At 35.0% G+C, this 13,110-nt stretch overlaps 1 protein-coding gene across 4 annotated transcripts in view; it reads right to left on the reverse strand.

Moving 5' to 3' along the window:
* The window catches only part of Taok3 (TAO kinase 3), a 193,484-nt gene that overhangs the window by 62,803 nt on the left and 117,571 nt on the right, over positions 1 to 13,110 (reverse strand). For all 4 annotated transcript variants that reach the window (XM_027923219.3, XM_071617055.1, XM_027923220.3 and 1 more), the window contains 4 exons: positions 9,150 to 9,195; positions 8,161 to 8,257; positions 5,540 to 5,653; positions 3,933 to 4,024 (listed from right to left, as the gene is read on the reverse strand). In XM_027923219.3, the coding sequence (XP_027779020.1) occupies positions 3,933 to 4,024; positions 5,540 to 5,653; positions 8,161 to 8,257; positions 9,150 to 9,195 (349 nt within the window). The remainder of the gene's footprint in view (positions 1 to 3,932; positions 4,025 to 5,539; positions 5,654 to 8,160; positions 8,258 to 9,149; positions 9,196 to 13,110) is intronic.

Consider the following 13,110-nt stretch of genomic DNA (forward strand, 5'->3'; position numbering starts at 1 on the left):
TAATTAGCTATTATTCAGTATTTGGTATGTGCCAATCACTATGTTAAATATTTATTTTAACTTATTTTGAAACCTGAAAATACCTACGTATTGTTATTTCCACTTAGCAAATGAGAAAACTGAGGGTAAGAGAAGTTAAAAAAAATAGTCCACAGCCAGCATCAACATGTCACGTAGCTCCGGGAGGTATTACTTACATCCTAGACTATGTGAATACCTGCTGGCATGATGTTGCAGCCATACCTGGCGATCCTGCCAGCTAAGTGGTGGTGAAGCCAAGATTCAAACCCAGGGTGTCTAATTCTGAAACTTATTCTATACTGCTAACTCTCTGCTATGCAGAGAATAGTCCCCTTACAAAGGATGTGCTTTTATTTCTAATTTTTCAAAAGCTTAAATGCTCAATATGTAAAGCATAAAAAATCTGTAGAATATTATAACAGATACCTACAATTAAATTATAATTTTTCGTTTTGTTTCAGATCTTTGTTCTTTTAAAAAAAAAAAAGATATCTCTTCCCTTCCTTTCTCCCGACTTACTATTCTGGAGTTGTATCTTTTATATCTATGCTATACTCTATTAGTATTCATAGGATCCTAACAACATATAAAAGCACTTATATAACCTCCATAATTGACATGATACTGTATAAGTACTTCCTCAATTTTCTGTTCTTTAGATACGCTGATTTTAGATCTATCCATGATGGTACATGTAGATCTTGTTCATTATTAACTGTGATATAGTATGCCACAATTTATCTATCCATTCTCCTTTGAATAAGAATTTAGGTCATCTCCACCTTTTCTGGCTCCTACCAACAGGGCTGCATCTTTGTACACATTTTCCAATGCACCTGCAAAATATTTCTCTGTGTCTACTATGAGAAGTGGAACATTAGGTCATTGAGACCACTCCTCAGTTTTACTAGCTGTGGCTGACCAGTTGACATTCCAGAGGGGTCTTATCAGTGTCGTTCCTACCAATGGCAGGAAAAAGTCTTGTTTCCCTAGCAGCTTCTCCCAATTTATTATTCTCAGAATTAAAACCTTTTGTCAATCTGGGAGATTTAAAATAGTTTTAACTCGGATCTCCCCAAACATTAATGAGAATGAACATTTCCCAATGCTCACTGTTCATTTAGGTTTCCTCTTCAAAGAATTGTTTGATCAAATTCTGTACTCAGTTTTTTTCTTTTTCCTTCTGGTTGTTTGGTCTTTTTCTTTTTAGTAAAGAAGTTGTAAAAGTTCTTTACAAATTCTGAATCAACACTCTGCTGGTTAGATCCATTTCACCTACCTTCTCTCTGTCCATGACTTGTCATTAAAATTTGTCATTATGTTTTAAAAATATTGTTTAGAAAAAATTCTTCCCTATACTTATAAAGGCAATTGAAAGTAATAATGTATTTACAAAATGCTTACTATATACCAGTTCAATTAATTATTTATGTTTATTAATTAATCCATCACCAAAACAACCCCACAAAGTAGGTGTTATTATTATCTTTATTTGAGAGATCTCAAAACTGAGACATGAGGGGTATTCTCTTAAATCTTTTAAAGTTTTACTTTTTATTTTTGGATATTTAACAAATCTGGAATTTATTTTAATGTATGGTATAGCTAGGAATCTAATTTTAGTCCTTATCATATAATTAACAAAATCTATCAGTATTGTTTAACAAATGAGCCACCCTTTCTCCATTGATCTACAAAGATTTTTCTGTCTTATACTAAAATCTGACTCATATGAGTCTGTTTCTAGATTTTTTCCCCCCTATTCTATTGGATACTAGTCTTTACCTGGATCAACACTTTACTAATTTAGTTATTATGGTATGGATTCTGGTACAGTGATTCTTCTTCCTGAATTCTATTTGTTCACAATTGCTTTGGCTAGTTTGGGCTGTAAGAGTTTTACCATTATTCAGTCAAGTTCTGCAGAGTGTTACTGGAAGTCCATCCTAAGTCTTTTTAAAATATGCAAGTATTTCTGATGAGAGCCACTCAAAATCAGTATGAATAAATCTTAATAATATCCTTTGCAATGAAAAAGACTAGTAAAATATTAGAATTCAAAAAAGATATCTATAACCTCAATATCTATTAGTATGGAACCAATTAAATAAATTATTATGTATCCATACACTGGAATAAAACAATGCCATCAAGACAATGGAAAAGATCACTAAGTAATATTTTTTAAATCCTCAAGATATTATTAATTAAAAAATCAAAGCATGGAACCACATGTATATGTCAACTTGGGTGTGAAAATGAATATAATCAGTATATACTGGGACAGGGATATAGCTGAGGGGTCATGGTTCAATCCTCAGCATGCCCCCTAAAAAGCATAGAATCCCATTCATTTGTATATTAATAAAAAACTCTGGAAGGATACATAAGAAATTAGTGATAGTGATTCTCTGTGTGTCGATGGGGTGGAGCCGGAGGATGGGAAATACATGGATAGAGCCAGGAATAGAAGAGGAAGATACCCTTTTATTATATGTTGTTTCATATATATATATATATATATATATATATATATATATATATATATATATATACATTTAAAAATTTCCATCTTCTGAGACAGGGTCTCACCATTTTGTTGGACTTGAAGTTTTTTTAATTTAAAAACTATGTGAATCTATCACTTAATTAAAACAAATTAAGTGACTGTTCTAATTTTTCTCTTGGAATTTCTTCCACTAATATCTCTTTAATGTTAGAAAAACAGAAAAAACTACATCCTTATCTTATGTTCCTTGGTTGAAAGGGGTCAATGAAGCACTGGTAATGTACTTTGTAGGTCAAACATTTTAGAAAAAGAAAACCAGAATTCGAGAATCAAACTGGAACTCAGAAAATCCTTACAGGATCAATTTGGAGACCAGGAAAGAAAAAAAAAAATCAAAGTCTAAATTTAGAAAATCAGACAAAAGAACTTTTCAAAAACTGATCTTAAACTTAAAAAAAAAATTAATTTAAAATCTATAAATATCTAGATAAAGTCAGGGTTATGAGCCAGCTCATCCTGGCTTTGGAAGGCCAACTGTATATACCTTTCCTCAAGTTCATACCTAGTAAACAGCACACTGGTAGCTTGGAAGTGCCACAGTGGGATATTTATACTGGGGGAATTGGCAAGGGTTACAAATCAGAGGCCCATCCCACCACCAAGAGATTTGTTTGCTAAATTTACTAGTTGGCAAATTTGTTAAATTCACTATTGGATAAAGGTAATTCAAGATATATTGAAGTTCAAAATATACAACTGGAGAAGAGATTCCATGGAATTTTAGATAATTTTACAAACAATATTTTGGGGAACAATTTTATGGTTGATATATCTTCTAATATGAAGTTTTCTCCAAGTTTGTTCTCTATGTGGGTCATATACAGTTTTGGAGTACAGGCTCAGAAGCCTTCTATCACTTTTTTGGATTTCCTTCTTCAAGTTGAAGTATAAATTAAAGTAATGAATACTACTGTGAAGACAGGACACATGTTACTCATAGTATGGAGAATGAATGTTTTTCAAATATTAGTACACACTGTCTTATATTTCCATTTTTGTGAACACCTATGTCTGTTCAAATTCTTTTAATTAAAATAGTAACATGAAATGCAGCTAAGAGAAAGCAATCTTCTGTGTTGTACAAGAGCACAGAAATATCTATAATAAATATGCATTGCCTGGCACACATGTAGCAGTTAAATAATAAATAATAACTGGATGAGGGGCTGGTAAAAGTCATTCAGTGGTAGAGCACTTGCCTAGTAGTTACGAGATCCTGAGTTCAATGCCCAGAACCACAAAAACAAAAAACAAAATGAAACAAATAAAAGGTGGATGAGTTAATTGACAATCTTAAGGAGTGAGTCTCAAAAATACAACCAAAACAACCCTCTTCACTCACCCAATTCAATACAGGTGATACCGAGTGACCAAACATCGACTTTCCCGTCGTACTGTCCTTCATCCATAGCTAAGATCACTTCTGGAGCCATCCTGGCAACAAAATGTGCAAAACTTAAGTTGTAAGTTTTAAAAAACATTTCTTTTTTATAAAGTGAGTCAATGAAATAGCAGTTCTTAAGGATATTCAACATTTTTTATCTGCTAGATTTCCTTCAATAAATTGTTTTGAAAGAACACTATTCAAAATATCAGCATATTTAATGATCTACATGAAATGACATTGTATTCAATATATCCTGATTCCGTGCTTCACTATCAGATCTTGGGTAAGTTATCTAACCTATCTGTACATCAGTTAATTTATCTACAAAATGGAAAGAATTCTAGTAGTTATCTCATAGAGATTCATAAAGGATTAATACATATGAAATTTTAAAAAATATTTATTTATTCTTGGTACAAGGGATTGAACCCAGGAGTACTATGTCACTGAGCTACATCTTCAGCCCTTTTTATTTTTTGTTTTAAGATGGGGTCTCATTAAATTGCCCAGGCTGCCCTTGAACTTATAATCCTCCTGCCTCAGGTTCCCAAGTTGCTGGGATCACAGGCCTGTGCCTCTATGCCCAGGAAATAAATAAATTACTTTAAACAACACAAAAAATATCTTGTGGGACAATATAAAGCAAAGTCATCAGCTATTCCAAAGATACTACAACTTATAAAACAAATAGGTATGGTAATGGATGTCACCTCACAGGCTTGTCCTTAATACATTTTCATTAGCAGGGCAGGGGTTATATCAGGTTGGGTTTGCTTTGAGCAGTACTGTGTTCTATTACTATGTATAAACATTTGCTTAGTAAACGCTATCTGATTATGAGGGGAAAAATCTAAATGGCAACTGATTTTTTTAGTAGGTAAGTAATTTTGCAGGGATATAAGTCATTCTGCAAAATATAATGAAATTCCAATGTGTCTATGAAAGAAAATAAAGGAATCTAAAAGGGAATAGGATGAAAAACTTGGAGTGGGAATGCCATACTAGGTGAAGCATCAGAGAACTCAACAAAGACCAGAACTGAGATTTCTTTCATCAGAAAGTATCACTTACGCTTGCTGTTAGCCAGATAAGCCTAAAGAAGTCCTCTTGTCCTTACCTGAAAACTAGTTCAAGAGAAAAGTTCAAATAAACCTCAAATGAAATAGAAAACCTGAGCTTGGTGGATGTGTTGATAGTCTGGCTCAGTTTACACACAGTGACATCAGCCACATTGGAACAATTTAAAATGATTTTTATACTGAGAGAGTGAGTTTGTTTGTTTGTTTCTTTCTTTCTTTCTGCTACTGAGTAATTCTAATCTTTTCAAACAAAATTTCCCTTTGGGGTACACTGCTAAGACACTGTCAAAAAACAAAACAAAATGATACCATTACTAGGCCTGCTGGCACCTGTCATCCCAGCTATTTGGGAGGCTGAGGCAGGAGAATTACAAGTTAAACATCAGGCTTGGCAACTGAGGGAGACCCTATCTCAAAAATAAAAACAAACAACCTCCAAACCAATGCCAGGGAAAACAATGTCATATTTGCTAACTTACATACCAGTAAGGTGTGCCCACGAAGGAGTTGGCAGGAGAAGCTATTGAGGCTGATCCAAAATCAGCTAATTTCACCTGACCTGGCTCTGTTAGGAGAATATTTCCTGCTTTAATATCCCTATAGGAAAAAAATAATAGGGTTAGAAAATTACTTTTCAATTTCGATTATGGAATAGGTCAGAACATGCAATTAATAAGGCAAAAACTTTGTTAAAAAAAAAAAAAAACTTAGAAAGGGATTTAGGAAGAACCACATGTTCTAAGGGGCCCAGATTCCTGGGTGTACTTATGGGCAGGTTATAGTCATTACTTAAAGGTGAGGATTTCTTCAGAGGGAGGGGGCACAGTGAGGAAAAAGGCAGAGGTGGCAGACAAGGAAATCTCACCAGGTGCTGTACTTATAAAGGCATATTCTTAAATGCTAAATCCCGTAACCGGCAGTATTCCCTGTGCTGGGAAGATTGGTGAAATGTGGAATTGCCTTTTTTTTCTCTCTCCCAAGTTCCATGACATTTTTGGAACCTAAATAAAACTGTGATGACTCTGTGTTGACTACCTGACCAATAGTCCTCAACTACACACATACCTTTTCTTTCTTGCCTGTGACCCTTTCTCTTTGCTTTTAAGTGTAACTGCCACTCTAAGGCATTTGAGGGTACATGTTATATAGAAGGTGTTATTTTAAAGTAACACCATACAGTAAAAAGAAGACCCTGAAAGATCAAAACAAACAAGGATTAGGGGTTAGGAAATTGCATTTCTCTTGTATTACTACAATGAGTCTCAAGTGGTCATTACTAAGGATATCAGATGTTTTATGCAGCAAAATGTTTTAAAAATATGATTTAAAAATTAATTCATCAGTATGATAATTTAGAATGAGAAGATGTGGATGTACTCATTCTTTTTTTTTTTTTTTTTAAAGACATGAGGTGTAATGGGTACTAGCAACTAAGAGTTGTATGTTGATGGGCCATGGAAAGATAAAACAGAAAATGAGGAACTTATGTCAAGTTGAAAATGATCAGGTTTGAATGCTTCCAAAACAACTATTATAAAAACTTTCCTTGTTAATTCAGTTACCTTCCTCATGATGACTTTAGGCATTGGCAAAGAGAATTAAAAAAAAAAAGCATCATTTATTTCTCTTTAGTAACAAAAATCTGAGATATGGTCTTCATTTAAAAATTTAAAGCACATTTTTCAATTGTTTTGTCTTTTCAACTTCTTTTACAAACTAAAGAAGATAATGTATTATACAGAATAAAACAGTAAAACAATGTGCAGATTTAAGGTAATAATGACACCCAAAAAGCTGAACTTTAGATTTCAATAAAAGCAGCAAAATTGTTATAAGTACGTCAACATTCAGTAATAACATCTTAGTACCAAAGAAATACATTTGAAAGAAAAGTTGTCAACTCCGTAGATATCATAGTAAATGTACTTAATCAATATTTATCAGCCACGATTAGATTAATTCTTCTTATTTATTTATTCATTCATTCATTCATTCATTCATTCATTCATTCCTTCCTTCCTTCCTTCCATAGGGCTGGGATGGAACCCAGTCCTCACACATGCTAGGGAAGTTATCTGCCACTGAGCTACACCCTGAGCCCATGATACTTCATCTTTATAAATAAACCAGCTAGTAACTGATGATGGCTCCCGTAGGGGGACTGAAACAGAAGCAAAAGGGGGAACTATGACCTAATAGTTTCACTTCTTCCTAGTAAATGCCAAGTGTTTCCTTTTGTCTGTGAGCCAAGTCAGATCCTTTATATCTACTGACTGTTCCACTACTTCCACTATTCAGTAAAGTAACTGCCAGAAGCTCTTTACTGAAGGAAGGAAAGTTTGGGAACAACATCACTCTTTAGGAGCGGTTAGTAGAGAGAAGAGTAGGGTTATGGTGCAGAAAATATAAGATAGGGGCTGGGTATAGGTGAGTGTAGAACACTTGCTTAGCATGCATGAGGTTTCTGTTCAATCCCTAGCACAGGGGGAGAAAGAAAAGAAGAAGAAGAAAGAAAGGGAATATAAAATAGAAGCCCTGGATGATTGCATTAGGAGTTAAGAAATTTGAATTTCAGTCCTTATTTTATTATCTAAATGTTATTGAAATCTTTCTGAGCCCCCATCTCTGCCTCCATTGAAATAAAGATTATACTTTTTGGAGTTCATATCTATATGGACTATAGAAATGAAAAATATTTTAATATCTACTTATGTACGAGTAATTTGCCATTTACAATAGGAAAGTCAGAAAGAAGGAACTCAGCTAAGAAATAAATATATGCCAGGAAGGTTAATTTTCTTTTCTTCTTGACACAGTATCCAAAGGTCACTGGGTCCTTCATCAAATTTCCCTGTAACACTCAGCCTGGAGGACAGCTCCCTACAGAGCAGAGGTGACAGAAGTGTGGCTATACCGGAGAGATCAGGTGGTAGGAGCTAAATTCTGGCAATCTTCCTCCTTTATCCAGAAAAGCAGCAAATTCTTTGCTTCCTATAAATCCTTAGCCACCCTAAAAATTGGAGAATGCACTAATTTTCAAGGTTCCTGGAACAGACAGAGAACCCTGTAACTGAAATGAAAACGGAAATGTTCTCTAATCTTACCTATGAATCAATGCATGAGAATGTAGGTAGGCTAGTCCCTGTAAGGCACCGTGAGTAATGGCAGCGATCTCTACTTCCTGAAGTGGTTTCTTATGAACTGAGGAAAGAGGGAAAAAAAAGGTCAGGAGTAATGACCAGTCTTACCGCTCTTTTCATCATCTTACACAGCTGTATCAGACTGAATTATCTACTTTCCCAAATGACAATTTGGGAACGCATTTACCTAAATATAGACGATGTATATATTTTCTAAAGGAAAGCCATGAATGATCAGGTAACAGGAAAACTAAGTATATAAAAACAAAACAAAACAAACAAACAAAAACCCTTCAAAACCAAATAAAACAAACAAAGCCTGATATTCATTAAGTGACATGTTGTTAATTAACTTGTCAGTGGCAAGTCAATGCCACACTGATTCCAACTGCCCAGGCTCAAATTTATCAGTCCCTTCTGACACTTTAAATGCCTGGAATGTTCCAGGTCATATTATTCTCCTCTGCCACAAAGCCATCTATAATTACTCCCTCCAACTACAGATTTTCATTATTTGTGAAAGCAGTTAATAAGCAATTTCTATTCAGAGATAAAGGATGATATAAGACATTTTTTAATGTATATTTTTAACACAGCCTCTGGTTATAATAGCATTTCTAGAGGAGAATTGGGTCAAACACAATATTGGAAAGGGTTAAACATAAATAGAATTTGATACATAGAGAGAAATTTGATGTTTCCAGCTACATATACCGCATCACGTCAAGTGGTACCTTCCCTGGATGGGCCCTGAAAGAAACAGTAGGGAAGCTGCTATCCTCCCTCAGACACCTTCAGTGATGCTGCAGAGATGAAGTTTGCATAGCTTATCCACACAACCCTTTGGTCCAAGTCACTCTCTAATCAGATTACACAAACTGCACTCAAATGTAGGGGTAGATAACATTCTGCCCAAGGTGAAACAGAGGAGGGTCTAGTGCTTTTATTCTCACCTTCTAACAAATCAGATGCTGAGCCTAAGCAATATTCCATCACCAACTGTAATAGATTTAAAAAAAAAAAACCAGTCAGAACAATAAGGGTTAATGAGTAATTTCTGAAACCAACCAACCAACCAACCAACCAAGGAACTCAGAATATTAGGAGAATAAATATTCTGACTCACCTGAACCTGTATTATTTTGGTTGTCTGACATGAATTGATTTTCACTGTTTTCAACATCTCAGTTTTTGTTACTACTTAACTTGCATTGGCCTAATAGAGGGGGCTGGATATGGAAATATTCCTTGTCAATGGTGAAGCTGAGATTGCCAATTTATTTTACTTACCAATTTCCACATCACCTTATTTTTAAAAGAATTCAAAGTGGTTACGTTGCATTATAAATTAAAATTTGTAACTTAGAGAGTATAAAAAATACATGAGCCAGTAAAATTTATATTGAGAAATAGTAGCTAAAATAAACCATATGCAAGGACCTGGATTCAATGCTCAGCACCAAAACAAACCAAACAACCTCCCCAAACCAGTAAGTAGGGACTCCTTATTTTCATGTTTTAAGAAGTTCTAAATGAGAAACAGATCTTGGGTGGAGCTCACGGGTGGAGTGCTTGCCTGGCATGTGTGAGGCCCTGGGTTTGATCCCCAGCACCTGGGGGTGGGGGAGAGATGTAGCCTGCTGTGTCATTATCTGGAATCCCAGAGAGATATGGGATATCTTAATTTGTATCTGGAGACATTTCTATTAAAATACTCCTGATATTTCTTGACAATCTTGGGAGAGTTTTTTAACTCAAAAATGAAGAAACATTGTTTTATTCTTTTAGATATTTTAGGTGTCCTATATTGCTGATCTGTAGCCAAGGTCAAAACTATGAATGCTCAGGGACCATCTCCACACATATACGTGCAAGCATACACACTCCTACTAATTAACATTTTGTTATTTTAAAAACCAGCACAAGCTCATTATGAAATATAAATTTCCTATCATCAACTAGATATAACCAATATCAACTTCTGGTTCTTTTCATTTTTAAACAAAGTAATGTGAAAACATATTTATATATGATCTAACTTGCATTACTGTGATAATTTAGAATTTTACAAGAAGTTTAGAAACTTGATTGTGGTTTTCTGCTTGACATACTAGATTCAGAAACATTTGTTTTATTTCTTATTGAGAAATGAAAGATTCCACATAATATTATAATGAACATTATCCTTCTATGTGTCTATTTTTTTCCCTTTAGCCATCTTTGATGGAAATTTTTTAAAAAATTGTACCACATAATTTTCTAGTTTTTTTTTAAACTGAATAACTGGATGGGCATACGCAACTTCCTTAAATTGAATATGCAAAAAAGGAATACTAGTACTCCTTGACTTACAAGAGGGTCATGTCCTGATAAGCCCAATGTAAGTTGAAAATATCATAAGTCAAAAATGCATTTAATACACCCATTTACTGAACACTATAGCTTAGCAATACAGTACTGTAGTCTCCCTTTATCCACAAATTTGATTCCTGCTGTTCCAGTTACCCACAGTCAACTGTGTTCCAAAAATACTAAATGGAAAATTCTAAAATTAAACAATTTATCAGTTTAAAATTGTGCATCATTCTGAATACATGATGAAATATCTCATTGTATGGCTCTCTCTGGAAGTAAATCATCCCTTTGGTCAGAGTATCATACTGTGCATACTACCCAATCATTAGTCACTTAGTAGCCATCTTGCTTATCAGATCAACTATCACAATATCACAGTGCTTGTATTCAAGTAATTCTCTTTTTCCTCCAATTAATTCTATTTTACTTAATAATGAATCCTAAAGTATAAGTAGCGATGCTGGCAATTTTATAGCAATATACTTTTTTTTTTTTTTTTTTGGTACTGGGGACTGAACTCAGGGTACTCGACCACTGAGCCATATCCCAGTCCTATTTTGTATTTTATTTAGAGACAGGGTCTCACTGAGTTGCTTAGCACTTTGATTTTGCTGAGGCTGGCTTTGAACTGGTGATCCTCCTGTCTCAGCCTCCAGAGCTGCTGAGATTACAGGCGTGAGCTACTATGTCCTGCTGCATATACTTTTGCAATTGCTTTATTTATTAGTTATTGTTGTTAATCTCTTATTGTGCCTAGCTTATGAATTCAAACTAATTTATAAATTAAACATTTACTCTGCCTGATCGAAATCTCTTTCCAGATTCCTTCAATTCAGAGAGACAGGAAACACCGCAATACCATCTGTGGTTTCAGGCTCTATTGGGGGTTTTGAAACATATTCCCCATGGATCAGAGGAGACTACTATACTACACAGTACTGGTTGTTTGCCCTGTGATCATGAGGCTGACAGGAGATGCAGCTTGCTGCCATTGCCCTGCATCATGAAAAAGGATTATATTGCGTATTACTTACCCTGGGAAAAGATAAAAATTCAAAATTCAGAGTGCAGTTTCTACTGACTGTGTATTGGTTTTGCGCTATTGTAAAGTCAAAAAGTCTGAAGTCAAACCATTGTATGTCAAGTACAATCTACACAACTTTAAAACTGAATGGAATGAATAAATAGGTTTAGTGTTTATATTTTTTAAATTCTATTTTAAAAACCTGAGCCTTTTTCACAAATATTTGCTTCCCTGTTATTCCGTAACACAGGGGCACGGGACATGGATGTGCGCTCCTTATAGGAGGCAGCTGTAGCTGCTCAGCCTTACGTTATTAGGGCTACTTTCTAGCTTCCCTGACTTCTTCTTTATGGGCAAATTATTTTTATGTCTGTTTGTATGTATGTTTCTAGCAGCTCAGTTCCTAAGAGGACTTTTTGTAAAATTTATTATTATTATTATTTGATTACTGGGGATTAAACTGAAGGCCTTCCCACATCCCAGGCCTTTTTTTTTTTTATTTTGAGATAGGGTCTTGCTAAGCTACCCAGGCTGGCCTTGATTTTGCCTCCTGTCTCACCCTCCCAAGTCTCCAGGATTACAGACGTGAGCCACTATACCTGGCCCTAAAAGCACCTTTTAATTAGCTCATTCAATCAGTTGTAGACAGAAATCAGGTAACCAAACTTATTAGCACTCTATATAATCTAAGAGTAAACAGGTTTTGAATGAGAGCTTAGAGGATTTTTTCTGAAGATTTCAAACTTGGATTTTGTAACATTTATTCCACCTGATTTAAATCTGTTTCTAGACTCCTTCAAGTCTGTTGAGGTTGCCAGAGAAAAACTGATTTCCAGATAAGAAGACGCTCCTTTGGTTAATTTCTTCTGCTCAGCATGGGAATGATAGCCCTAGATATCTTACAGATTGCTTGAACAGAAATGTTTTAGTATACTGCTTGGGCACCAAGATTCCAATCCTTAATTAGCGACCATGTACAGGAAAGAACTCAGTACATGGTAAGCACTCAATAAATGACAGTTAAATTGGACTTTGAGGGAGAATGTGCCATCTGACAAAGTAGCACATTTAGCATTTTCATGTTCTAAATGGTGCCTAATGTGCCTTAAAAACAGAAATACAGTCATATCAAGACACACGAGGATGGAGTGGAACAAGAGACAGTTTCGCTTTAATCAGATGGTAGGTTCTGTTCAGGAAACATTTCAGTCACGGCAATGGCAAACACAGTTCCAGTTCTGCGGTGAGGTGGGGTAGGGGATGAGAAATGGCAGTGATGAAGGTTCAGGATGAGAGTGCAAGCCCTTGCATTTTGTCTTTACAAATCCCTCTTTATAAGATGAGGTCCACTTTCCCCATCTCTCTGTGGAGTGTACAGAATGAAACTTCTAAAAGGCTGGTGATCATATTTAATCTCATGAGAGTTATACCATGACACACTCTAAAGTGTTAACAAAAGTCTAAGGGACAGAGATGGGAATGAGAATTGTACAGTTCAAATAAATAATAGAGAAAATTTAACAGAAAAAAGGAAG

This window comes from Marmota flaviventris, chromosome 1, assembly GCF_047511675.1.
Source record: "Marmota flaviventris isolate mMarFla1 chromosome 1, mMarFla1.hap1, whole genome shotgun sequence".
Classification (NCBI taxonomy): domain Eukaryota; kingdom Metazoa; phylum Chordata; class Mammalia; order Rodentia; family Sciuridae; genus Marmota; species Marmota flaviventris.